The sequence below is a fragment of the Micropterus salmoides genome, unplaced genomic scaffold, assembly GCF_014851395.1.
Source record: "Micropterus salmoides isolate LMB-PRFRI ecotype aquatic unplaced genomic scaffold, ASM1485139v1 Ms_hic_scaffold_1, whole genome shotgun sequence".
Classification (NCBI taxonomy): domain Eukaryota; kingdom Metazoa; phylum Chordata; class Actinopteri; order Centrarchiformes; family Centrarchidae; genus Micropterus; species Micropterus salmoides.
In genome coordinates, this window is record NW_024040040.1 from 5,924,904 (window position 1) to 5,950,948 (window position 26,045).

The 26,045-nt window shown below is 39.5% G+C and overlaps 1 protein-coding gene across 12 annotated transcripts; it reads left to right on the forward strand.

The window, feature by feature from the left end:
* Positions 1-76: 76 nt before the first annotated feature.
* On the forward strand, positions 77-25,437 carry bin1b (bridging integrator 1b). 12 transcript variants are annotated; one of them, XM_038715131.1, is made up of 16 exons: positions 77-603; positions 12,094-12,174; positions 12,360-12,414; positions 13,367-13,461; positions 14,938-15,033; positions 15,636-15,743; positions 16,083-16,175; positions 17,538-17,623; positions 17,807-17,882; positions 17,969-18,024; positions 18,131-18,175; positions 19,290-19,332; positions 19,625-19,762; positions 22,730-22,783; positions 22,893-22,994; positions 23,971-25,437. In XM_038715131.1, the coding sequence occupies exons 1-16, from the start codon at positions 523-525 to the stop codon at positions 24,070-24,072; spliced, it is 1,311 nt and encodes a 436-aa protein (XP_038571059.1). In that variant the 5' UTR covers positions 77-522; the 3' UTR covers positions 24,073-25,437. The 12 variants fall into 12 exon arrangements, with proteins under 12 accessions (XP_038571059.1, XP_038571075.1, XP_038571085.1 ...); XM_038715147.1 differs by having other exon boundaries at positions 19,634-19,762; XM_038715072.1 differs by lacking the exon at positions 77-603 and adding an exon at positions 8,102-8,380.
* The last annotated feature ends 608 nt before the right edge of the window (positions 25,438-26,045 follow it).

Sequence of the window (26,045 nt, forward strand, 5' to 3'; positions counted from 1 at the left end):
GGGGCATCAGGACTGATTTAGCCCCCACACTTGACTGGAAACCGCCCTGCGCGCTTAAATAAGTCCGTGTGTAAAGACAGCAACACACCAGTTGCATGTATGCAACAGATGTCTGCTAATAATAACAACCTGCTGCGCCTTTAAGAGGATGACTGAGTAGGAAACCTAATATCTCCCCATATCGAGCTCAAGTCTCCATCAATTAACAGTGAGGGCCGAGATCAGGACGATATCTGAATCTGTCCCTCTGCTCTGTCTGCAAAACTCCACCTGCTTTTTGTTGCTTTTCTGTTTTGTCACACATAAACCGGATTAAATTACGCATTGCACCTTTAAGAAGCTGTCACCGGGATTAGAATTACTCGCAGCGAGCCAAATCTCCCGTCGGAGGGGCTTTACGCACCGTCGCTTTGCAGGGAAGGGTCTCCTTCAACGGCGTTTCTCCCGCTTGTCGCTCTTCTACTTCGTCCCCTTCGCTGGTCCTCCTGACTCCGCCGGGGAGCCCGATCCACACCGCGCGACATGGCCGAGACAGGGAAAGGGGTCACCGCCGGGAAACTGGCCATCAACGTCCAGAAGAGGCTCACCAGAGCGCAGGAGAAGGTAAACTTTTCTCAGAGCTGATAAAACGAGGCTCGCATGGCAGCAGGACACTGTGTCCTCCTGTCACTGTGAAACCGAACCCTAAACTTTTCAACCTTCAGTTTAATTTATTTATTAATCAGTGGACTGTTGTTTATTAGAGCACTTTAACAGATTCAAGGGAAGTTTCAAGGGGTTGAATTAACCTTTACCTGAACCTTAAATGTTGAGGTCAACCCTGTGACATTTAACAAAACCGACGCTGAATGTACCTTTAATTTATTACGTTATTTCTCTGCAGGGTTTAAGGATTTTTAAGGGGTGAAATCTCAACAGCATTCAAGCCATCTGCCATTGTGAAGCAGTCTCATGGATTGTGATATATTAAGTAATATTCTGCACAGTTAAATCCCCTTGAGATTTAAATTAACTTCAACCTCAAAAAGGGGAGAAAACACTGTAATCATTTTGAATGAATCTGTAAATTCAGGGTAAAAGTCATGTACCTATTAAACTATCACTGTGAAACTAAATCCCTTAAGTCTAACCTTAAAACTTCTGTAATAAAAAGTAACACACAGTGCAAGAGGTATTTAATGCGTTAAATCCCCTTAAAATTTACCAAATAACATGAAACACATCAGTACACCTGAAGAGTCCTTAATAATATCCTTAAGGCTGAAAAGCAGGAATGTCTTTAGCACTATTTGAGAGTTTCTACCCCTTAAATCTCCTGTAATCTACGCATAAAACCCATTTCAACTCCATAATATGTAAATTAAACCCAAATCTGGGGTCATCCCCTAACAAGCAATAAACACACCACTGAATTAAGCTCATTTTAATTTACAAAGTCTGCAGTGTTTCTCAAAGTATTTGGTGAATATATATCTGACATGATCAATTGTCATTTGTAAAGTCTACTTGATTATGTTTTTTTCAACTTAAGTAAGGCGTATTTAGGTCATGTATAAAATGAAAGGATAAAAAAGTGATATTTTAACTTTGATCACAGCTGAAGTGTCCTTGAGCAAGAAACTGAACCTCCAACAAGCTGCAGGGCTGAGACTCTCCCCTAGAGGGGAACAATCGAAGTAGTTCTGAGTGTTGAGATATTAATATCAGTTGTCACGATGCATTCATGGTCCTGCTTAGCTACTTTTTGTACTATAATTATATTAGAAGAAGAAGAAGTCCTTAAATTTATCCCTGGGGATAAGTAGGAGAATTGAGTTTTCAAAGTAGAGTTTATTTTATTAGCAAAGGAACAATACTGCTTTTTGTACTTTGGATACTACTACAGCAGTACAAGAAGCCGTCAACTTAATCAAAATACACAATTTCAAGAACAAATCTTGTATTCAAAAAGTAATAGTAAGTTAGTACATGTAGTAAAAAGTACCCAGGTATCCAAAGTAAATGGCTGGAAAAGTACAGAATGACGAAAACAGCACGTCTAATTTAGCTGAAACAAAACATTTGTCATATTTAAAGCTAAAAGTTTATTTGCAAATGAAGCAGTAACTCCGGAGTACAAATAACAATATGGATTGAATAGTAAACCGCAGGAGGAGCTCTGAAATTGATCAGTGATCTGAATGAAACCAGATCAACGGTCGATGAGTTATTATTATCTGTCCTGCTGAGGTTTTACCCTCAAATCACCTCGTAACCACACCAGACTGCTGTCAGTCTTATGTCATATTTAAATCACGTATTGTTCTGCGCTTGTTTGTCTTTATGCTTCCTAGTTGGTCGTTCTGCTGTCTGTGTTTCCAGTTTAAAAAAGGCTCTCAGCAGTTAGATACTTGTAACTCTAACTCCTCCTTCCTCATTCCTGGTGGCAGCTGCACATATTTCAAAAGTTCAGATCCGCACTCCGACACTCTCCTTCTTCTAAAGTCATTTTATTCCTTGAAGTTATATTTTCTAATACTGTTAAAAATCCTCATGAGGTTTGGTTAAAAGAATTCTTCAGCATTGTTGGGAAATACATGGTTATTTGCTTTCTTTCCAAGAGCTGCAGGAGAAGTTTGATGTTGTTGAGTCCAGACAGAGCTAGAGTCAGGAGGCTATTAGCTTAGCTTAGCATAAAGACCAATTAATACTTCTGCGTTGAGTCTGCGCCGTTGTAAGCTACGTGCCGACATGAGAATTTATACTTGTGCATTGGTGCATGTTGTAATTGGAGCTGATCGATAGTTTGAGTGAAATTACTAAAACGCAGAAACGAGAGAAGACATCAGAGGACTGTAGGATCCTTGAACCTTGAATTGAGGCAGAAGAAGGAGGACACGCCGCAAATGCGTTGGAGGAAATGTGAAGCTGACAAGCCGACCAATCACAGTTGTTCGCCGCGTCGTGTAGTTACATTTTTGGGAAGGTGCAGTATAAAGTGGCCTTAAAGACTGGAAGTAGGTGGAAACAGTTAGCCTGGCTCTGTCCAAAGTTCAAAAACACACCAACCAACATCTCTAACACTCACTAATTCACGTGATTAATCTGTTTTTTAAAATCTGTGCACAATCAAATGTGAAAAAACCTTTGTGGGAGTTACATTATGTGCTGGAACACACAGGTACACAGGTTTAGGTTGGCCACATACAAAAATATTTACATCAAAACACACTCAAACTACCAAAAGTATATATCTGTATGTATAATATTATATTATTGGATTATGTAGGGACCCTTTGCCTATCAAAAAAGGCCGCTACGGTTGCAGACTGGATGATTGTATTATTTAAGACACGTGCACTATGTGATCCAAAGTCCAATGTTGCCATTTTTTAAGCTCATGCGGTTTTCAGTACACAGAATACATTCATAGGTGTAAATACCAAACAAAATACAATAATTCCACCTTCATTCCTCGTACCACTTTGCACGTTGCACGGTCAGAAAACTGTTTGCCCCTGTGGCCCCGTTGCACCTTGATTAAATCAGCCCTGGCGCAGCCAAACTGGCAGCGCCATGGCTACCCTTGGTGTCGGGAGGTTTGTCAACAACAAATAATGAACACAGATTATAATTTATCTGATATTAAAATGTACATCACTTTATGTTGCTGCAGTAAAGATGTGGGACCGCTTTTAATTACTTTGTAAATTGTTGGGTAGCTTATGAATTTACCTTCATGGATAAATAAAGTCTTAGCTTAACCTGTAATAATTCATAAAAATGTATTTAGTGATCATATTTGGATTATTAATCAGAAGTAACTTAACTTAAGTAAATGTACAGTGTAATGTTTCCTGAAGTGTAGTGGAGTTGAAGTATAGAGTAACAGAAAAAGGAAATACTCAGGTAAAGTAAAAGTATTTTACTTAAGTACAGTATTTTAGCAAATGCACTTGTTATGTAGCACATCAGGCTTTTATACAGGAGACAGGAGTTTGCCCCTTTATCAACCATAACAACGATGTTCCCCTAATCTTAACCAAGTTAATTAGAGCCGTACCCTCCCCACACTGTAGAAAACAAGAATTTTACAAATACGCCAAAATTGTTGCCGTTGAAAACTGCTGTTTTGTTTCACGTTGCCCCAGGAAGCTTCACACGGTCATCGCAACCTTCAAAAAATAGTTTCAGCCTCTAACTCCCCCTAAAATCACAAGCCAGGAAGTGATCCGTCTGTTTTAGACAGGAAACAGGAGGCCTGGCTCCAGAAAAGTTTGTGCACAGAGAAAACAAACATGTTAATCAGTGATCTTTAGAGGGGGTGTGTTTCCCCCCTGCTTCCAGTCTTTATGCTAAGCTAAGCTAATCTCGGCTCTGACTCTTGGTCTGTACGCACATACATGAGATTAAAATCTCTCTGAACATCTCACTCTCAGAGAGAAACACCGTAAAGTTTTTTTTTCCCCAGAATGTTGAACCTTTTAAAAACATAAATTTCAAAGAGTTTCCTCCTCCTGCTGTTTCAACCGGACGAGCCCGATCAATCATTTCAGCAGCACTTTAACGAACTTTAAATAGCAACCGGAGCTCACAGCTGAATGAAACGGCATCCCACATGTCCCACGTTCCTTCTGTCCTAATGTGAGACTTAATTTATGAGCAGCTTGCTCTTGAATCGAGAGGGAAGCTCGTCGTGGAGCTTTCGAGTGATTTAATTGATTCAAGGGAGATTTATTTATAATTTTACAACACAGGATATTGGATAATAAGATGAATTTGTTTGCAGGCACCTCACCGATATCGCTGTTTGTGATGTTTCCAGGATGCTTTCTATTGCTCCTCTGTAAAAGCTGACAAGAACGTGGCGTGGGAATTTGGCTTAGGCTTCCTCAAGAAATACACTCGTTTCTGAGCTTTCTTCACCAGCGTGGAGATGTGAGACGACCGTGTCAGGTTCTCTGTGATGTTGACTCCCACGAACCTGAAACTGTTCCCCTGCTCCACCTCAGCGCCGCTGATGTAGACAGGAGTGTGTCTTTATCTCCTTGGTTTTGCTGACGTTGAGCAGGAGGTTGTTCTCTGTGATTTCCTCCCGACAGGAAGTCTCATCGTTATTTGAAATCCGGCTGATGATGGTGGTGCGCTAGCGTGTGTGCTTGTAAAAACACATTTTGGAAATATATGTCATTTACAACAAGTTACAGGCTCATTTTTTTAACTCATCGGCAGCCTCATTAAGTGAGTGGACTGTTTGTGTAGCCTAAATAAATGTTCAAGCGGACGGCGTTTGGTTTACTCTGTTTTCAAACGGGGGAATCCAAATTAGTACCTGGGTCATCCCGTCTTGCGTCTGTGTGTCCCCCTCCAACCAGTGACGTCACTACTCAGAAAGGAGGCCACTTCCTGCAGATCTGTTATAAAGGGTTGGCGCTCCGGAGACCCCTTTCCTCACGTGCACAAGCGTTGCGTGAAAGTGTGTTTCTTACCCACCGAACAACTTCAGCTTCACCTAAAGGAACGTCAGTGTCTTTTAAGAGCCCCTCATTTGTTGATTAGCATGAATAAAAACCTTTATCCTGTCAGGAACACACATGTGCAACATAATCCGTTGGTTAAAACAGTTAATTAAAGTAAGATTGAATATCTGATTGGTGTTTTTTTTAGCCAGGGAGAATTAGAGCTTGGATTTGATCTTTTCTCCGCAGCAAAAATCTGCGAAATATTAATGTGTTTTTGATCCAGGCAATAACAATAACTAATCAGGAAAGAATAACACTTTTATGTTATGGAAGCGCTACTCGGTTATAAAAAAAAAAGCCACACAAGGCCTGGTCAGAGGCGTCAGAGGTCATGACTCAGACTCTCGACATTACAAGAAAAAGCCATGTGGTCTCTCTGCAGAGCTCTAAATAGGCTCCCAGATACTCAGACTTATTCACATTTGGCCAGCAGTAATGAAAAAAGCTTCCTGTTGGCGGTTAATAATCTGTGATTATGCACTTTCTGCACTTTCTGCACCTTTTGTTTTGTAAAGACTGATTTTTATCCAGTTTGACAGTTTCAAGGTGAAAATATTAATTTAGAGTAAAGAGAATTTGAGTATTTAAAAAAAAAAGTAACTCTTGTTTGGTTGATGGATGGTCAAATTTTTCCCACGTGGGTGGGGTTCGTGGACTCATGACCTTACTATCTATAAAATCTTGGCCCACATTACAGAGCACTGAAATGAATCTCAGCGCCTTGAAATCCAGGAATCACACACAGAGAATTCAAGGTTTCCCCTCCTTCGGTGATCTTTATCTTGAGGAAATCTACCTGCAGACTGTAGAGAAGTACGAATTTAACTCTTCACTCTTCAAATGCAACACAAAAAGCAGCACTTTGGAAGCCGGTGTGACTTTCAGGCGATACTGAGCCTTTGAGCTGGAGAGCTGGGAGTAAAGAGGAAGGTCAGAGTATCGTCTTCCCTCTGAAGCCGGCTGAGGTGGAGGAGGGGAGCGTCGGCTTCAGCTGTCTGTCAGCTGGCACGCCGCCCTCCAACCTCCTTGTACAGTTACAACTTTATACTATTAGATGAACTTTTCTTGTCAAATTGCAACTTTACTTTACATATTACGAGTTGGGCTGCAACTAAGGATTATTTTCACTTTGATTAGTTTCTCCATTAATCGCTTAGTTGTTTCGTCTATAAAATGTCAGAAAATCAGAGAATTTTAACTTTTATAGAAAAAAAAAAGACTTATTAATCGATTATTATCAAAACTGTTTAATTTAATAGTTGACAACTAATTGATTATCAGTCATTGCAGCTCTATAATGAGTTCTCTCTCTTTATTTATCTATATTTATATTATTATATTTCTCTCAAAATTACCCCCTAACTCTCATAACATCATAACATTAAACCAAGCAATTACACAACATTACACAACCAAAATTAAATATGGAGCTGCACAGCTACCCACTTCTTTGGTGGAGCTAAGTGTTGTGAAGAAACTGAGCACCTGAGACGAGAATTTATGTCAAGTAGGACAATCTTTGTTGAAATTCAAAGCACATAATGTTTGTTCGATAAGTGTGAAGCTGCAGTAGAATATTCTGAATTCCAACTAAATTTAGACAGACGTCTGGGAGCTTTGATATTAAACATACCAGCAGCAGCCAGTGGTGCGACTTCACTTCTCGTGGCGCTCTCAATATAGCTTTAATTCGTCTGCATGATGTTGATTCTGTGCAACAGTTTGTGTGACGTAATGTAAACTTGTTGATCTGCAGACTTTAAGTGACAGACTGTACTTGTTATGAAGAGATCCCTAACGTGTCTCCAGTGATGAAATGTAACTACGTGCATTCAGTCAAGTTCTGTACTTAAGTACTAATTTGTAGTATTTCTACTTTACTTGGGGATTTCCATTCTTTCTGTTTCCAATCCTTCAACTTTTTACTCCACCACAGTTGTCTCACATCTTTAGTTGCTCTTCGGATTACAATTTTTAATCCTGCTAGCTATGGTGGTTTAAGGGCGGCTGTGGCTGGGGGGGTTGAGCGGTTGTCCACTTATCAGATGGTTCGATGCCCGGCTCCCCCAGTCTGCATGTTGAAGAGTCCTTTGGTGAAACACTGAACCCCAAATTGCTCCAATTGCAAGTCGGTGTGTGATTGCGTTAGTTTCCGGCTTCTGCTCATCACCGTATGAACGTCTATGAATTGGCTGAATGTGTGTGAATATGACGTAGCGTTAAGCGCTTTGATTGGTCAGAAAGACAATAAAGGCGCTTTACAAACACAGACCATTTACCATTTGTTGCATCAAAGGTTGGAGTATGCTCAAAAGTTTGTACGCAGTTTCAGCCGACCACGTCTAAAAAGTGTGTCTGTTTCAAACGGCTCGTGGCCAAAAAAAAACGTCATCACAGAGACGTGAGGTGATGAATCGAACATTTCACCCTCTCCTCGAAGACATTCATGGTGTTGCATTCGAGAACTTGAGGAAGCATACTTACGCCTTAAATCCTGTGAACAACACAACAGGAGTCAGCGGCCATATTTAATTTCATTGCTTCTTTTATTTCTCTGAAAGTAATAATTTGCATCAGACGAGCTGACAGAATCATCCCGAGCCTCTCCTGGTGTGATGTCACCCGCTCGTGAACCGGTCAGCTGTGCCGCAGAGCATGCTGGGAAAATTCCCCCTCAGTGGAATCCGGATGAGTGTGGTGACGGAGGAGGGAGGTGGGGGAAACGGTGCCCTTCAGAGAGCAGCTGGAGACCCGGAGTGGTGCTGGGAGCCAAAAAGGCAGGACCCCATGACACTAACACCCCCTCACCTTCAGCACCCAAAGGTTTCAACCCCCCTCGACCTCCCAAAAACCCATCGGACTGCCTAACCTCACCTTCTGTAAGCCCTTTAGTGAACACTTTTCCCCAAAACTCTGTGAACTGCTCTCCTGTATCGTATATTTTTAAAATTCAGACATAACACATAAAAGACAAACATTTTAAAACCTTTCAGGAACATAACAGACAAGTTGTGCTCATTCTTTGGTTTTGAAAAAGTTACATAAGCTGCAGTTAATTGCAGCTTCTATTATTGTCTACATATTAAATCTGCATCAGTACAATCTGAGAGCAAAAGCCTGTAAACCTGTTTCAGTGTCTGCGTCCTCCATGAACAACCTGTTCTCATCGCAGATTTCACATATGGACGCTTTGTCGGGACCCCTTTGTATCACTATATAATGCCCTGGCACCCTTTAGCATTGTTTTTGGACATATAGGGCTCCGTGGTCAAGTAAGCAACGTCTGGTTACGCTTTCAAAATAAAGCTAGTGGGCAACGTTGTGAAACGTCGCAGTTTGGTTAGGTGTAGGAACCAAAACTACTTGGTTAGGTTTAGAAAAAGATCATGGTTTAGCTTAAAATAACTGCCGTGTTTAAAATGATGTAAGTTAAACAGGAATCAATGTTGATTTTTTGTTTCACACGGGAAACAAACACCGGCTTCCTGGGTGAAAGTCCGTTTTTTGTCCCACCCCTCCACTGCGGCCATCTCCTTACTTGGACTTTTCCATCATTTATAGTAGTACTGTTGGCATTGAACAATGGCGCTAAAGGGTGCAATGAGCGTTGGTACCAGACACCGAAAGACGTAACAAAGCGTAGCTAATTCACGCTCTGGGAAGGAGAACAGGCTGCCATTAAACCAATCAAATCAATGAACATAATGACTGACAGCAAAAGCAGAAATCAAGCATATAAAGTCCAAACGTATAGACCTAAAGCCTTAAAACGAACCTGAATGAATACATTATACAAATTTAAACACTAACGCAATAAAAAGTATGAAACCGGCAAATCCCCAGACTGCTCCTGCCGTCCTATCTTGTCAAGAATTCCCATGTTAAAATCTAGTTTCTCTGCGATTAGTAATGTGAATCCACAGTCATCAAGCCTCAGAGTATCCCTGCTTGGCCTACACACCTGTCCCCCCCTCCCAGGACTCCCAGCATGCTTCACTGCTGTGGGTGGGGCTCCGATTTGTGTGTGTTTGTGTGTGTGTGTGTGTGTAGGGCGGGGTTGTATCTATCTATAGCTCTTAATACCCCACAGACCTGTGTGTGTGTGTGCTCAGGCTGTATTTTTAGGAGTTGAAATTGAACACTGACGGGAGGCGGACAGCAGTTACACACACACACATTTACAGACTCAAGTATATAGCATATACTTGAGTTTCCACACAGGTGAATACAGCAGGGTCAGATCATTCCAGACTTTACAGGATTCACCTGAATGCACCGTGGAGCATTTTACTGGCACACAATGAACCGACAGACACCGTAAAGGAGACACCAGGTGTGTCGTCCAAATATAGGGCCGGATTTTAATAGATACAACTGATTAAATTAGCTGAACTTCAGCCAAGGCTTTAAATTTTCTACCTGAACTCAAATAATAATAATAATAATCTTTATTTATGTTGCATTTTGCAAACTTTTACAAAGTGATTCACAGCTGAAAGCCACAAGACCGAGCTGATAAACAACAACAAGTTAAAATACATATAAAGAAAACAAAGCAAGAAAGCTTTATGCAGTGTGTATAAATGTATGTGCCAGAGTAATCTGGTAATCCAGACCAAGGTCACACAGTACAGCATGTATTATATAGATAATAAGAAAACAACTTATTTTTAGTATGTTATAAACATATTTAAATAACATGTCTTTAAATATGAACAGTATATAGGGTTGACAATTCATAATATAGAAAGATAGTTATTAGATGTTTTGTCCCTGTTTCCTGTCATTCACGTTCTGTACTTTTCCTACAGACATGAAATTCATCTGAAAATCTCCGTCTCAGAAAGAAAGTTTCCTTTTGGGTAACAGTATCCAAAATTAATATCCTGTACTGTAAATATGAATATACAACATCCCAAATATTAATCCCCAGAATGTACAGTACAGTTCAGGAGAGCTGAGAATCCCCTTGGTGTGTATCTATGATGTAAACAAAGTAATTTTAACAAACTTTGAACATTATAATACTTCTGTACTTTAACTTGAGCAGGATATTGTGCGGATGACTGTCTGTGTTTCCTCTGAGAGCTATAAACAGACTCCGGTTGATAAAAACTGGTGAGCAGGTGTGTGTTGCAGCAGTGGGGAAGTCCCCGCCGTCGTGTTGATCGAGGTTTGTGTATCCGTCACAGGATTAGAGCAGCAGGTGGCGGCGGCGGTGGTGGTAGTGATGGCGGTGGCGGAGCAGTTAGAGGCTCGTCGGTGTGCTGTCAGTCAGACGAGATTAGCCGGTGACCTTTTTAAACTCACAACAACAAAACGAACACCTTGATTTCTCTTCTTTCTCTAATCCCTCCTTCAGCACTGATCACCTGACATTTATCTACACAGTCAACAGATATAATATATACAGATGTAGTTATTAATAATGGTAAGATATCAAATGTGTCACTTAAAAATTATGCTTTTGTTATGTTCAATGGAAATGATTGGACCAGTGAAAGAGGCGGACAGAACGCAGAGACAGAATAAGACTTTTTCCCTCTGGACAGATGGTTAACGTAGGGCAACTAAAACTTATGGTGTGTTGACATACAAGATAAACGTTTTGCTGTGATTTTAATTGCAATAAACAGATCAAAATGATGCCGAAGTAACGACATCATGATGCTGATTTGTTTAACATATTAAGTCATGCTCTATCAGGTCTGTCCGCAAGATGACAAGCAAACAACTTTTAAAATGCTTGTTTTCTAAATGAAGTTCGGCTCAATCAGGGCTATGCTATGCTATGCTAACTTGTTTCATAGTAAAGTACTTACCAGGTACTTACTTTTCTCCAAGCAGTCTCCACTTTCTGTAGAAATTTGAAGTAAATGTATATACGAATAAGCGAATTTCACGTATTTCGCGTATTTGTACAATTTTCGTCGCCCGTCACAAATTTGTGTCTGTTCCTGTCTTTGCATTTACTTTGTATGTAATTGCGGTATTCTATTTTAACACACAGATACAATTAAAGAAGGGCACTATTAATTGTTTTTGAGATGCAAAATGACCTCCACAACTTAACTTGGTTCCACACTGCTTCCTAAATCATGAACACCAGGGCCCTTCCTCCCACTTTCTGTGCAGTCTGGAAAGTATTCTTCTACGGGAGCATTATAAAGTGGCGGGTAATTTGATTAAACACAAACTAATGTAGTAATATGCACCATGTGAGCAATATATTAGCTGATTGTGAAACAGGTTCTAAAGCAGGACACTTAACCTTAAACCGAGGAATGATTTACGTTATGGGGATTTGCATTTAGTCCCCATAAGGAAGGCGAGTCCTCGCAATGTAACTGTGTAAACAGATTCACGTCCCCACAACATGAGTAATACCCACACATACACACGCAGCTGGTGTGAGCCGCAGACTTCGGGGAGACACATGGCTTTGACAGACGGCCTGAAAATAGACAGAAACATGCCTCCAGTTATAGATCTGAATAAAGAGCCGTGAATGAACTGAGACATGCACAGATAGATTCATTGATTCATAGATTCATTCCTGCTCGGTCATGTGCTCGTACCGTCTCCTCCGCAGGTGTTGCAGAAGCTCGGCAAAGCAGATGAGACCCGGGATGCTGCCTTCGAGGAGATGGTGGCCAACTTCAACAAGCAGATGGTCAGGAAACATTTTCCACCTTCTGCACAAGCCTTTTTTTTTTTTTTTTTTTTTTTTTTACACATTCCTGCCTGTTTCTGACGGATTCATGTATTTTAAATGTGTTACTGTAAAATCTTGAAATACTTTAATCCATCCTGCTACTTTAATCATTTTTTGTCACTCCCAAACTCCCGTCCTGTCAGACTGAAGGCACCAAACTACAGAAAGACCTGAAGGCCTACGTGGCAGCAGTGAAAAGTGAGTGTATTTATAAACATTTGTATCATGCATGTTGAAAATTATATATATATATATATATATATATATATATATATATATATAAATGTATGTATTATCGCTACATTTTATCACTCAAGTAAGTCAACTGTAATTAAAAGATTGCTGCAGAAAGTGAAGTTTCAACTGGTGAACTTTTTTATTTATTTTGGGGTTTTACTAACCAGGTGGCAGTGGTGGAAGAAGTATTAAGACCTGAAGTAAAAGTAGGAATACCACAATTTAAAAATACTCCATTTTACTTAAGTAATGTTGTGTTCTTTATATATAAAGTACTCACTATGCAGCCAAAATGTCATTGTTGTTATTCGATTAGATGATTATTACTGATGCAAAGGGCCGGGCAATAAAACAATATCAATTATTATTGGGATATAATTTTTCTCAATATTAATAAATGTTAATTCGCTTTAATTGTGAACAAATGAGCACTTCAATTTTCTATTAAAATATTTATTTTGTTGAGGAAAAGGGATTGAAAACAGATTTTTAATTAGACCTAAATTTCAATCCTGCATATTTGTTGGAAAAAGATTTTATTATAATTGTTTTAAATGTTCTACCTCAGATTTGTGACCATGAAGAAAAATTTAAAACCAAAATTAACCATCTTTCACTCAGGAGCAAAAATCAGCCTTCAAACTTGAAATAAATAATTTGAAATTTTTTCTGATGATTATGGGATTATGTGAATATATTTTTTTTGGGATAACATTTTTTCCCATATCGCCCATCACTATTGACACACTAACATGTAAGATGCATTTTAATATTGTAGCTGGCTAAAGTCATTTTTTATACTTTTTATATCAGTTTCTCTTTAACTGTAACACACAAGCTGTACAGGGAAGCAGATCTGACTTTATGCCGATTCTCTTCTATGTAATTGTGTGTATTTCTGTTTATATTTCAGCGATGCACGATGCGTCACGGCGGCTTCAGGACTGTCTGGCCGACATGTACGAACCCGACTGGTTTGGCAAAGAGGAGATGGACGCGCTGGCCGAGGTGAGGAAACAGTTTACTGATACACAAAGCCAAAAAAAAAGAATAAGAGAGCACTTTTCTTTCTTCTTCTCGCCATGACTGTCTCTGCTCAGCTTGAAATGTTTGTTTCAAATCCAAAAACTATATCAATGAGGGATCTTCATCTGGTGTTGAGAAGAAACAAAAATGGTCATTTGTGCATTTTAAAGCAAGGTCAGGAAAGACATTAAGGAAATTGAAGCATCTTAAAGCTTGTTAAATTAAAGTTCATCACTCGCTTCAGGGCGACTCACTCGTTCTTTTCCTGTGTCTTTTCCTTCTTTCTCTGCCTGCTAACACACTTTCTTTTTCTTAACTGCATGCGTCTCTCCTTCCGTCCTGAAGGAGATGATAGAGAAGGAGATGGACAATAACTTGGAGGTACAAAATGTAAAACGCAGTGTCTCCCACAGGTTGTTTTAGGGGTTACAGTAGTGGCCTGGAGAGAAAACACACTCACCACTAATTCATATTAAAACCCGCCACCTAATGCTGATCCGAGTGCAGCTGTCGTCTTCAGACGGAAAGACAGAGCACATGAACACAAACCGTTATTTCTGGTGGTTGATTGCCCATGTGAGAAGCACTGGTTCAGCTCTGCAGCAGAGGAAGTCGTGGTTGGTTTGAGAGCAGACCAGTCGTCTATAATAAACTTGTAGAAATGTGAAATCAGATCATTTTTCATGACTGATCTCAGCAGGATTTCTTAAAAACATCCAGCATTTACTTTTTATCGATGCAGAAATACCAGCTGATTTAATGAATGCAGCAACACTGGTGAAAAGTACAATTTAGAGGTACTTTCTGAGTACTTCTACTTCACTACGTTTAACCTTAGTTACTAGTTGCCTTGCAGATTTAGATTATTAACACAAAATATAAATCAACTAATGAATGATGATATAATATTACAGATACTTTGTGATGAACACATTAATGCATCAGTAATTATAATCCAATAACATAACAGACATTATTCTGAATAATGAGTATTTTTAATTTTGGTACTTTAAGTATATTTTTATGATAATTTGTACTTTAGTTTAAATGCAGGACTTTTACTTTTCTATTTCTGGGATTGATACTTTTATGGTAGTTTTTGGTATTGATACTTACTGTAGTACTGGACCTGAGTACTTCTTCCACTACTATATATTTGTAGCTATAACAGAAGATGCAATTTATTTGTTTAATTAAACTGTAAGGAAAATAGTCATAAATGCAGGTGAAGTCAAACACATCTTTTTCATAACTAAATAAATTAGAAAATACTTGTAGCCTACAAATGGCAGAAACTACATAGAAATATATATATATGAATTATTGATATACACTATACATATATGTAGAATAGAGTTCTTTAGAGATCTTTTAGTTTTGGTGGGTAAAGTAGTTTTTTTAAAATCTGGATTTTATTCATTTTATTATGATGTGAAATGTGTTGTGTGTGTGTTTCAGGACACAGACACTCTTTGGTTGGACTACCACCAGAACATCACGGACAAATCTCTGATCACTATGGACACGTACCTGGCTCAGTTTCCTGATATTAAGGTGCGTATGTTTCTGTCTTCTGTTGTTATTTGTTAGGAGATCAGTCAGGATGAAGTCCAAGACGTTTGATTTGTACTGAAACACACAATACATTTTATTAATAAAGGAGAAAATGCAAAATAATTTTGAATGAAGAAGATCAAGAAACAAATTAAGACACAAAACATTTCATTTATAATATAAACAAAAACTTTTAGTGTTCAGTAAATTATTTTTACAGAAAGTAAAACTGCCCTCAGGTTTTTCAAAAAACTGGATATTTAACATCCAAAACAACAACAAAATATTTGCTCAGTTTATCATCATAACAAGATGTTTTCAACAACAAGCATTATGAGACAAACGATAAGAAAGAAGCATAAAGTCATATGTTGTTAAAGGTGAATAATTTAATGTGTAGTAAGAGCAAAACTACACGAGGAGGATTTTGCTGAGAAGGTTTTATCGTCATAATGTTCGCAGCTGCAGTCAGGAGGAACGTAAAATGTAAAAGTCATAGCAGGGACGAGGACAGGATGTAGGACTCTTTGGTTGACGGGTCTGTTTCAAAATAAGACGCCAAAGACTTCCTGATGTTAAAATGACTCTGAGCTCTCTAACAGGCTCGTATAGCGAAGCGCGACAGGAAGATGGTGGACTTCGACAGCGCCAGGCATCACTTCTCCTCCTTACAGAAAGGAAAGAAGAAGGACGAGGCCAAGATCGCCAAGGTAACCACAAGTGTGTGTGCGTGCGTGCACATTTATGTAGGCCGATGAATTATTGTTTGTGTGTGTTTGAGCGTGCTCTGCTGCTTTTACTAAGGTTTTAACGGAAAGGTTCAGACTTCAGGTGGTGTGAGCTGTATCACTTTAATTTGTTCGCTAATTAGCCCTTATTATATTCATTAAAACTGACTCTAACATGTTTGCGTTGAATTGTTTTTGTTTGCTTCTTTACCTCTCTTCTCGTCCACCACTCCTTCCTTCTCTTCTTCTCTCGTTCCTTTGCTGTGTCCTTCTCTCTGTCTCTGCCTCTCTTCCTCTCTCTTGCATGGTGTGCGTGGTTAGCCAGCAGCCCTGTTGGAGATGGCGGCTCCCAGCTGGGCTCAGGGTTTGATATCAGCCCACCAGGTGGCTCAGACTAACCTCTCCTACAACCAGGTGAAACTCTGGTTCATCACTGACTCCCTCCTCCTCACCCCAAATCTGTTAGATGGTCCTCCTCAGGCTCTCTGCACATGATGAAGAAGGGTTTGGGTGCACGAAGCGTTTTTAGCAGAATGGCTCTAGGGATCCAGGCTGAAATCCTTCCCGGATCTTCAGCGATTCACAAAGTGTCTAAATAAGGTTATTGTTGTTATTTTGTGAAGAGTCCTATTGGTTCAAATCAAGAAACGCATTCTCACTCCCCTGCATAGAGCCAGTCAGTCTGTCTGTAATGAAACAAAATAAAGATAATCTCGACCTCGGGTCTCCAAGCAAATGTAAAACAGAGCATCATTATCAAAGCAGCTGCGTCAGTCAGTCGACAAGCAGGCGGACAGGAGAGACAGAGTCTGACCTAGAGATTTGGAGAGTCCCTGGCCGTCACCTTTGGCTTACTTTAGCTCAGCAACCATGTCCTGGGGAAACCTGTGTCATAGTACCCTTAAATTCCTTCACAATTTCAGTTTGTCCAATAATTTGGTTTATGACCAAATGCCTGCAAACCAACGGCATTCCTATTACACGTCAATGGAACTCAGTACCACCATCGATTAGACAGTTGCCATCCTATTACTCATTAAAGAGTAATGTTAAGAAACGGCTTATTGAAAACCAACAATAACTGTATCATTATTTTTAGATTTTATTTGCTCATCTTGTTTACTCAATTGTTTATGATTTTTAACTTTTGTCTAGTGTGTAATGTATTATAACAGTTTACTATTTTAGGATGCCCAATAACATCTGGCAAGGGGACTCGGGTACATTTACATTTGCTTTGAATTTTGATCAGTGTCCTTTTTTGAATGAAAATAATTAGCCTTAGATCTACTTTGTAGAGCCCTGCATTTCAGCACGAGCCCGGCGGGGCGGGCGCACCTCGGGCCGAGTATTAGGCTTCACCTTTATACGTTTTAGACATCCATCAATTAAAATAAACTATTAGAAGCTGCAGGTGGGCTTCTTCTTGGGCTCTTCGGTGTCAGTCAAATCTGACCACATTATTGACTAGTCTTTACTGATCCTTCTCTTCACTGATCATGTGTAGAGAGCCTCACTATAATTTGATCCCCAACCCAAACTAGCGTTAATATTATTTCTTATGTCATAGCTATCGGTACATTTGACTGAAGCACCCTTTTATTTATTTTTTAATCATTATTCAAAGTTTAACAGCATTCACAAGCCTGTAGTTATTAAACCCTGTATGTGTTTGCCTGCATGTCCGTGTGCTCATGGAAAACTGTCTTTCTAGAATAGTTCGTATTACAAACGGGTATATTATTATGGTTTCTTTGTGTGTGTGTGTGGTCGCAGGCGGAGGAGGACCTGGGCCGAGCTCAGAAGATTTTCGAGGAGCTGAATGTGGAGTTACAAGATGAGCTTCCAGGACTGTGGGACAAGTGAGACACTTTTTCTTCTTCTACAAAATCTTGAATGACGACTCGGTGCAGATGTTTAAAAATTTGTGTGTGTGTGGACAAACACAGATTAGCCTACTAAATTTAAGATTAGGGGTTCGGGGGAAATGAATGTAAGTCAATGTAAAGTGATGGAAACACGACTGTTTGTTTGTGTGTGTGTAGTCGTGTTGGCGTCTATGTTAACACATTCCAGGGTCTGGCAGGTCAACAGGAGAAGTTCCACAGGGAAATGAGCAAGGTGAGTCACGTGTGATTGATTAAACTGCTTGGACTGATCAGTCTTTATGAGTCAGCAGTCCTTATCAGCTCTGTGTGTCTCCTCAGCTCAGCCAAAACCTGAACGACATCATGACCAAACTGGAAGAGCAGCGGCAGCTGAAGTAAGTGAACGGAACAGCGTTTTCAGTCAGACACTTTAAAATTTTAAAGATTTATTGACGACGTGTAGACGAAATGAAAGTAACGTCCCTCACACCGCCCCTGCAGAAAAGATGGTACTGCAGCAGCAAAGACAGGAGATGGTGCCAAGAGGTAAAGGTGCTGCACGCAGGCTGAGCTTTTATATTTATCTATAAAATCAGCTCGTTTGTTTGTTTGTTTGTGGCAACAAAGGAAATTAAACTACAGGCTACTGCAGCAGATATAAAGCAAACGCAAAATATATTTAAATGTTGAAGGCAAGGAAGGTTGATTTATATAACACTTTTCAAACATAGAGGCACTTCAACCCTTTTTTTTGTACAACTTTTTATGTTAGCAAGGTCATTGTCAGGATAAATTGAAATCGAAAATATTTTTAGAACAAAGTTGTGTTTCAGTAAAAAAAAAAAAGTTGTAATGTTGCAACAATTAAATAGAGAAATAAATTCACAATGTTTCAAGATTAAAATAATTTATAAGAGAAAGGCCATGATATTATAAAGTCATATTATGAAGACTTACAATTCTTAAAATTACAACTTTAAAGTATTTTTTTTTTATATAAATCAGTTTTAAACAGGATATTTATTACACTGAGGGTTATTATTTGCCAACCTTTGAGTCTAAAGTTAATCTGTCATGAACTCTTACTGGATACTTGATAAATTAAATAAAGTGCAGGATATCTTTTTTGGGGGGGGGGGGTGTCCCCTTCTCACGAATACATTTCAGATTGCTTATCTTCTTTAAAGCACGAGTTTAAAACAGAAAAGCAGTATTGTATTGTAAAAACCCAGATAGCTGTACTTCCAGGCCAAGTGGGAGTTAAGATCTTGCTCAAGGGCAGCTTCAGAGTCCTGCAGCTTTGCAGGTCTGGGCTTTAAACCTGTAACCCGTTTTGCTTCTCTAACTCTTCTGTGACACTTACTGTCATGTTTTGTTTATACCTGATATAACATTATGTGTACTGTGTGTTGTCATGTGCATGTTTTTGCTCTAGATACTGTATCTGACTCCTGACATGTTTCAAGTTAACCTGTTGAGATTCAGTAGATGTTTGATGAAAGCTTTTTGTCGCCCTCATGTGGACGGAGCTCAAAACTGCATGTGAAATAATCAGATCTCTCTTTCTTTTTTTACTCTTATATTTCTCCCACTTTGTCCCTATTTTCATGCTCATATCCACATATTTCTCTCACCTACCTGTTGTCTTTTCCTTTCTCAGTGAGGAAGCCAACCACAGCGACTCAGCCAGCTCACCACCAAAGGTAAAAACAACCACCAAACAACAGTAAAACTCCACTTAACTACATCTTGTTCATGAATTTACAACATGAGAATGATGCTGACGAATATAAAGTATGAAAAGCATCCAAATACAACTAGAAGACATGACCGTCAAATCAAAGGAGAACGAGAAGAAACAAAGTGTTTGTCTTAAACTACAAGGAAAAGCTCAACCATCCATCATTTTGTGTGTACTAATGTGTCTCTGTCTCCCTCACTGCTTTGGCATGCGTGCACTCGTGTGTTGTGTGGTTTTGATTTAAAACCCTCCTGGTGGTGCAGAGGCCCGGTCCTCCTCCCAGTCGGCCTACGCCATCTCCGGACCAAAGAAAGAAGCGTGTCGACTCGTTCGAGGACGAGGCCTCGGTGCCTGATGCTAATACAGACTCCTCTACAAAAACGACACAGCAGGTCAGACTGATTATTCAAGACTCTACATCCCGGTTTAATTTGACAAACTAGAGCGTGACCAATATATTGGCAGTGTTTATCCTAGCAGTCACTATTGGCTTATTAAAGGTATGGATTGCATGTATATTTCATTTTTAATAGGAAAGCCTCACTGTGACTGCTTTTCTTGAGTGCGCCATTTAAGATTGGCGGAAGGGAAGAAAACATAGAAAAGACAAAAAAAATTATAGAACCAAATGTGAAATCGGACGAAAAGTTGGACGTTAAACGTAAAAGAACCGAGAATGGACCCCTGAGGAGCACCATGTCATTTTTGTTGGCTCAGATCAATAACTGTTACTCCAAATCCCTTTTATCTTATATTTACCGTAACTGTCCAACCCGCTGTCACTCACAAGTCGTCACATATGGACGCATTGTCAAGACCCCTCTGGCGTCAGTTTATAATGCACTGGGGAGCCCCTTAGTGTCATTGTTCATTGTTTTTTAACACTAAAGGTAAGTGTATAACATGCAACGATAAAGTTCAAGTGAGGAGGTGGATCGGGTGCACAGGTGGGCCAGAAACTGGACTTTCAACCAGGAGACAGGTGTTCATTTCCCGTGTGAAACAAAAAGTAAACAGTGAGTGCTTTTATTCGTTACGTAGGTTAAGTAAGCTGCGTAACTTACGCAAGTAACGTTACTTATCTTACGTAATTTAAGTCACAGAAGTAACGTTATTTTAAGCCAAACCATGATTTTTTTCTAAACCCGACCAAATTGGAAACATTTAGGAATGTAAACAACATTTCATTTCATTAACTAGTAGTTTCGTTGCATATTTATAGTTGCTAACTTGACCACGTCAAAAAAACGACACTTAGGGCATTAAAAAGCGACGCCAAGGGGTCTTGACCAAGTGTCAATATGTGAGGGATTCTTGCCAAAACTGTTTATGTTATGATTTAAGTTGAAAAAAACAAGCTCGGCTGATATCTTCATTGGATTTGAACTGTCCTCAAATAAGTAAATCAGTATTGGCCTAAAAACTCTAGCATCAGTTGAGGTCTACTAGGAGAGATAAAATGTCAGCACTGCATTTTGTCATTCAGTGCTCGGAGTAAGTTGGCTCTTTGGTTCCACCACCATTACATGTGGTCTTTTCACCACATACAGATGTTTGCAAATCTATAAACTTCAGTTTGCTGAACAGATAGCAACCCCCCCCCTAACCCGAGTGTATGTATGGATGTGTGTGTGAAGCAGTGTGAGCCCTGGTCAGGGGTGAACCTGCTGGATTGGAGTGCGGATGTATTGCAGCCCGTCACATGTCCAGCTCCCAAGGTGGGTGTGCTTTGTTAAGGCCAAAGGTCGGCGGAGTTAAGTCAGAGCTGTCGGGTTGAGTAATTTGTTTATATGCAGTTTAAAACACCTGTTTACTATATTTAATTTCACTCCTACTGAACTGAGCTTCTCTCAAAACCATAGCGCGTCGAGAACATCTTAAGAGACTCTTGCAGGGCCGTAGTTTAAAGCTTTAACAGTAGAAGTGCCGTTTACTTTCTAAAAGTTTTTAAAATTCAAAAAGGCTTTTCAGCTCTACATCTTACACATGGTGTGGAGATCAAATATCAAATGTAGACTGCATATAAACATATTCTCTGTCATCTGTGAAATATCTGAGTGTGTGTGTGTGTTGTATCAGGAAACAACCTTTTTTTGTTGAACTTCCACTGCATGGTTTTGTACATACGTGCCCATTCAGCCTGACTTTGCATGCAAATGTTTGTTTGTCTTATTAGTTGACCAGATTTATTGATCATGGCGATTTGATAAAATGTATATTTAAAAGCACCCTGACATAGGAGCAACAACCGGGCAGTCTGTCTAGGCAGCTTTTAAATGCGTTTAGTTGGTTCTGCTTTTGGTATTTTATTTATTCTCGTAACTCAAATATATCAGCAAAAAAAACTTTTGATAATCGTTTAAATTGCTTTCCAAGTGAAATCTGCAAAAGTCTTGGGTGCTGAAAACATTAATGTTTTATGTGTGTGAAGGCTTCTTGCACACTTTCATCTCACTAGTTCTCTTGTCTCTTACTGCCCCATGGAAGGCGCCATCATGGGACTCATGGGTAAGCGTAGGTTCCTGTGTTTTTAATGGAAAAATGTGCTATTGATCAAGCAGAGGAAGATAGATGCAGCTACTAGCTTACTCTTCTTTTTATATTTTTCCATATTTATGGACTGTTGATGGTGGAATAACTCCAAGTGCATCTTTTTTCATCACAACCTCCTGTCTTCGCTTTATGTAATCCTGCACAATCCCGGGTCGTGACCTTTTATTGTACACTTTAAACCCCTGCCAACCCAACTGCTCCTCTGGCATCCACTTCTTACAATATATCTTCCTCCCATCCTTCCGCCTACGCTTCCTCTTGCTTTCAAACCCGCCAAAATGCTCCACAACCCCTGACCTTGTGTAGCGAGAACAGACCGCCACAGAGCAGGAACCCCAGCACGATCACGACCAGTACCCGAAAGAAGCCCAAGGTGGCTGGGAGTACGAAGAAAGCAACACCCAGATCTACACCCAGCCCAGATGGGACGACACAGGAACAGCTCAGGGTCAGGAAAGCTGGAGCGACGCTGTCAACGCCGCACACAAGTCCAACTGGGACAACGATGGCGCCCAAGTGGGACAGGGTAGCTGGGGCGATGATGGAGAGGCCCAGGTAGGGTCGGATGGCTAGGGAGGCCTGTGCGACCTCAGTGGGGTCTTGAAAAGATCACAGGTTAAAGCCTGGAATTCAAGGATCCCTTAAAGTCTGGTGAAAGTCATAAAAACCGCCCTTCTTTTTCCTACTTTGAATTCTTTTTTAATGCTTCAGACTTTCTTCATTGCACATGTTGCCAGTTACATTAATTATTTCTTTGACGTCCTTAATAACACACCTGGACCTTTTCTGCTTCTTTTTTGGTACAGAGTGCGGTAACCAATGGCTCCGATGGCGAACTCCCTCCAGGATTCATCTACAAGGTTAAATGACTTTATGCTCCATTATCTATTATTAACTTGTGAAAGGCTGGTTTTGAAAAATGACATATCCAGGACCCGTATTCGATGAAAACCTATATTTTGACTCCAGGTAAAAGCAATTCACGATTACGCTGCCACTGACGGTGACGAGCTGGAACTGAAGATGGGAGATGTTGTGCTGGTTATGGCCTTTGACAACCCAGACGAACAGGTCACTGACACCTCACAGTCTGTCTTTTTCACGTGTCTCCTTCTTTTACACTAACTGATAAATCTGTGTAGAAATGCCTGAAATGCACACGATCGAATAAGTAAACTTGACACAACCACGCATTAACACCCTAGCGCCAAACCCACTGTAGCAAAACCCCAGTAAACACCCAGGATTTCCCGGCAACCACTAAGCAACCAACTTCATTTTCACCTTATTTCAACACCTTAAGAGCCACCTGAGGTTTTTAGATACGAGTAAAGCCCTGGTCCCACCAAAAAGTGGCACAGAAAAGTTCTTTCATAGTGCGAAATAGGTGTTGCTAGAATCACGGTGATGTAGTCACTATTTAAAGGGATAGTTGGTGGAATGCTATAACTTGTGAGCTAAACGCTAACATGCTAGTCATCCAGCAACATTCATTCTCTTAAGCTCTCATGCTAGCCGGCTTGCTAACTCTGTTTGAAATTAGCTAACTGTCAGTTAGCAAGCCAACTAGCTCGATGGCTAACGGGACAACAAGTTTACTAAGTTTATTAAATAGAGTGTCTATTGTCTATCGAGTCAACAGCGCTAATAGTAAAATGGTAGCTTCCTTTGTTTTAGACGACTCTCCTTTCCTAGGTCAGAAGTATCACTACAGTTCACTATTGGTTAACATAAATTGTGTCAAACTCCTCAAAGAACAAACAATTAAAGATTTACCTAATTGATTTTGGTTTGGTTTTAAATGGTGGTCTGACATTACCTTGATGCCTTTAGCAATGACCTAGCAACACTTTAGTAAGCTTGTCTTTGCCATTGCATAGAATAAACTACTGCATAGCTGTCATTTTCTTAGCAAGTTTTTGGTAGCCACCACTTTAAAGCAACTATCCACATAAATTTTAAACCTTGTTTACTTGTTAGTTAATTTATCTTAAGAAATTTAAAGATTTCTGCAATAAAACTGAGTTTGCATCCTGTCTTTCTGCAGGACGATGGCTGGCTCTTGGGCGTGAAGGAGTCTCACTGGGTGCAGAACAAAGATACTTCAGCCAAAGGTGTTTTTCCTGAGAACTTTACTCAGAAGGTTTGAGGCTGCCCCACTCCTGTTCCCCAAACTCCCCAGATATCTTATCTGGTAAAGACATATTTGAATCGTCACTAAATGTCCATTAACACACCAAAATGTATCGGTACATGATAGAAATGTGCACTGAAATACAAGTACGTCTCAATGGCTGTGATACCAAATGATTTGTTTGTGCAGTTGAAAACCAGTTAGTATAACTCTTTATTGAGCTCATGAACACATTTACGCTAACCATATTGAATGTTATAGTTAAAAGATGATAAAGAAGTAGGTTTTGCCCCGACCCCACTACCTTGTGGTAAAGTATGCACAATCATCTCAAATCTTTTGGTTAGACTGTAAACGCAAAATTTAACGTATTAATTTGTTTTCGTTTTGATTTCTTATTCCTGAATTATGTATATTTTTGCTGAACTCAACTGAAACACAAAACAATGTGTTGGTAATGTTGAAAAAGGGCAAATGAGTCTCGGATGTACTGTATGAATGTCAAAATATTTTATGTTGTCTAATGTAATGACAACAATTTTTGTCCCTTGCATGAAGCATTTGATTGTATTGTCATTTACTTTGTTACACCACAGACACTGTGACACCAGGTGGGATCGCTCTATGCTGTGATTGTCTGAAAAATGCAGGTGTCCTAGAATTGAGCCCCGGAGAACACCGCAGATATAAACAGTATGTTTGCAGGGTTTTGCCTTGCATTATCAAAATCTATTACAGTTTCTTGGACTTGTAGGATTATCAAAGGGAACAGTAGTTTTTCATTTATTTTATTGGCCATTTTGAGGACATGATGTGTGGCTTACATTTTCTAATGGACATTTGGTTTTATTTTGATTTTTGAATAATCTGTTCATTAATGGATGAAATGCGAAACTCAGCTGCTGATTTTTTCCTTCATCTTCTTTAGTTACCACAATTATTAAGTATTTACCACTAGTTTGAATGTCATACATTGAGACAGGAGATGTATTTCCTCTCTTTTTAAACCTTTTTCATATGATGTTGATTCTATATGTCTCTCCGATTCTTCAGTCTTTTGTCGCATAGGGGATAACACTGGATCACTATACTGTGCAGACAAATTTTCTTTAGTGTTTCTTTTTTCAGTAAAAAAGTTTAGACTGCATACTTAACTGTCCACAACTGGATTTAAAATGTAAACCTTTTTCTGGTTTAAAATGATGAGCCTGTCATCCAGAGTCATTCTAACCAAATATCATGCAGATACCAAAGAGTTAAAACCCTGCAAAAGGTACTTTCACATTGTGTGGAATTAATGGATAAGGAATCAGTCCAAGTGGTGAATAATGCACCATCTGTTGGATCAAATCAGTGTCATTAAAGATGAATGAAACAACATCTGTGTTATGTGTATTACCTTTTTACTTTATTTACTGAAGAGTGGCATTTTCCTTACAGATATTGTTTTCATATTCAGTTGTTAACGTTCAGTCTTTCAGGGGATCTTTTCTTCATGAGTGAAAGAGTAATTATTAACTTGTTACAGTTTCAGTTTATACTGTAATGTGATGCACTATGGAGCATGAACTTTTTGTCATCATGAGCAGAAGCATCAAAGACTGGATATATATCAAACAGGCCTTTAATAAAAGTAAAACATGTTCAGTTGGTACAGTGTAACTTAACTTGAGGAGTTTCACATCCGTAATGATTAAGGATCATCAATAATCATTTGAATCATTCCTCACTAAGATGTTGTTGTAATCCTGCCGTTTTTCCTTTGTTCAACACCAGGTGGCGTTGTGGTCAGGATTCTGTTTCTCAGCTTTGCATGTCTGCTGTGTCCCCACAAAAGTTTTGCAGAATTTAATTTAAAGTCAGCACAGTCCATTCAACAAATGCGGCCACTTTCATGAGAGGCCCTTGTAAGAACATAACATTTCTTTTCACTTTTACTGGTTACAAATACAAGTGATACTTACTTTATAATAACTATAATCATTTCT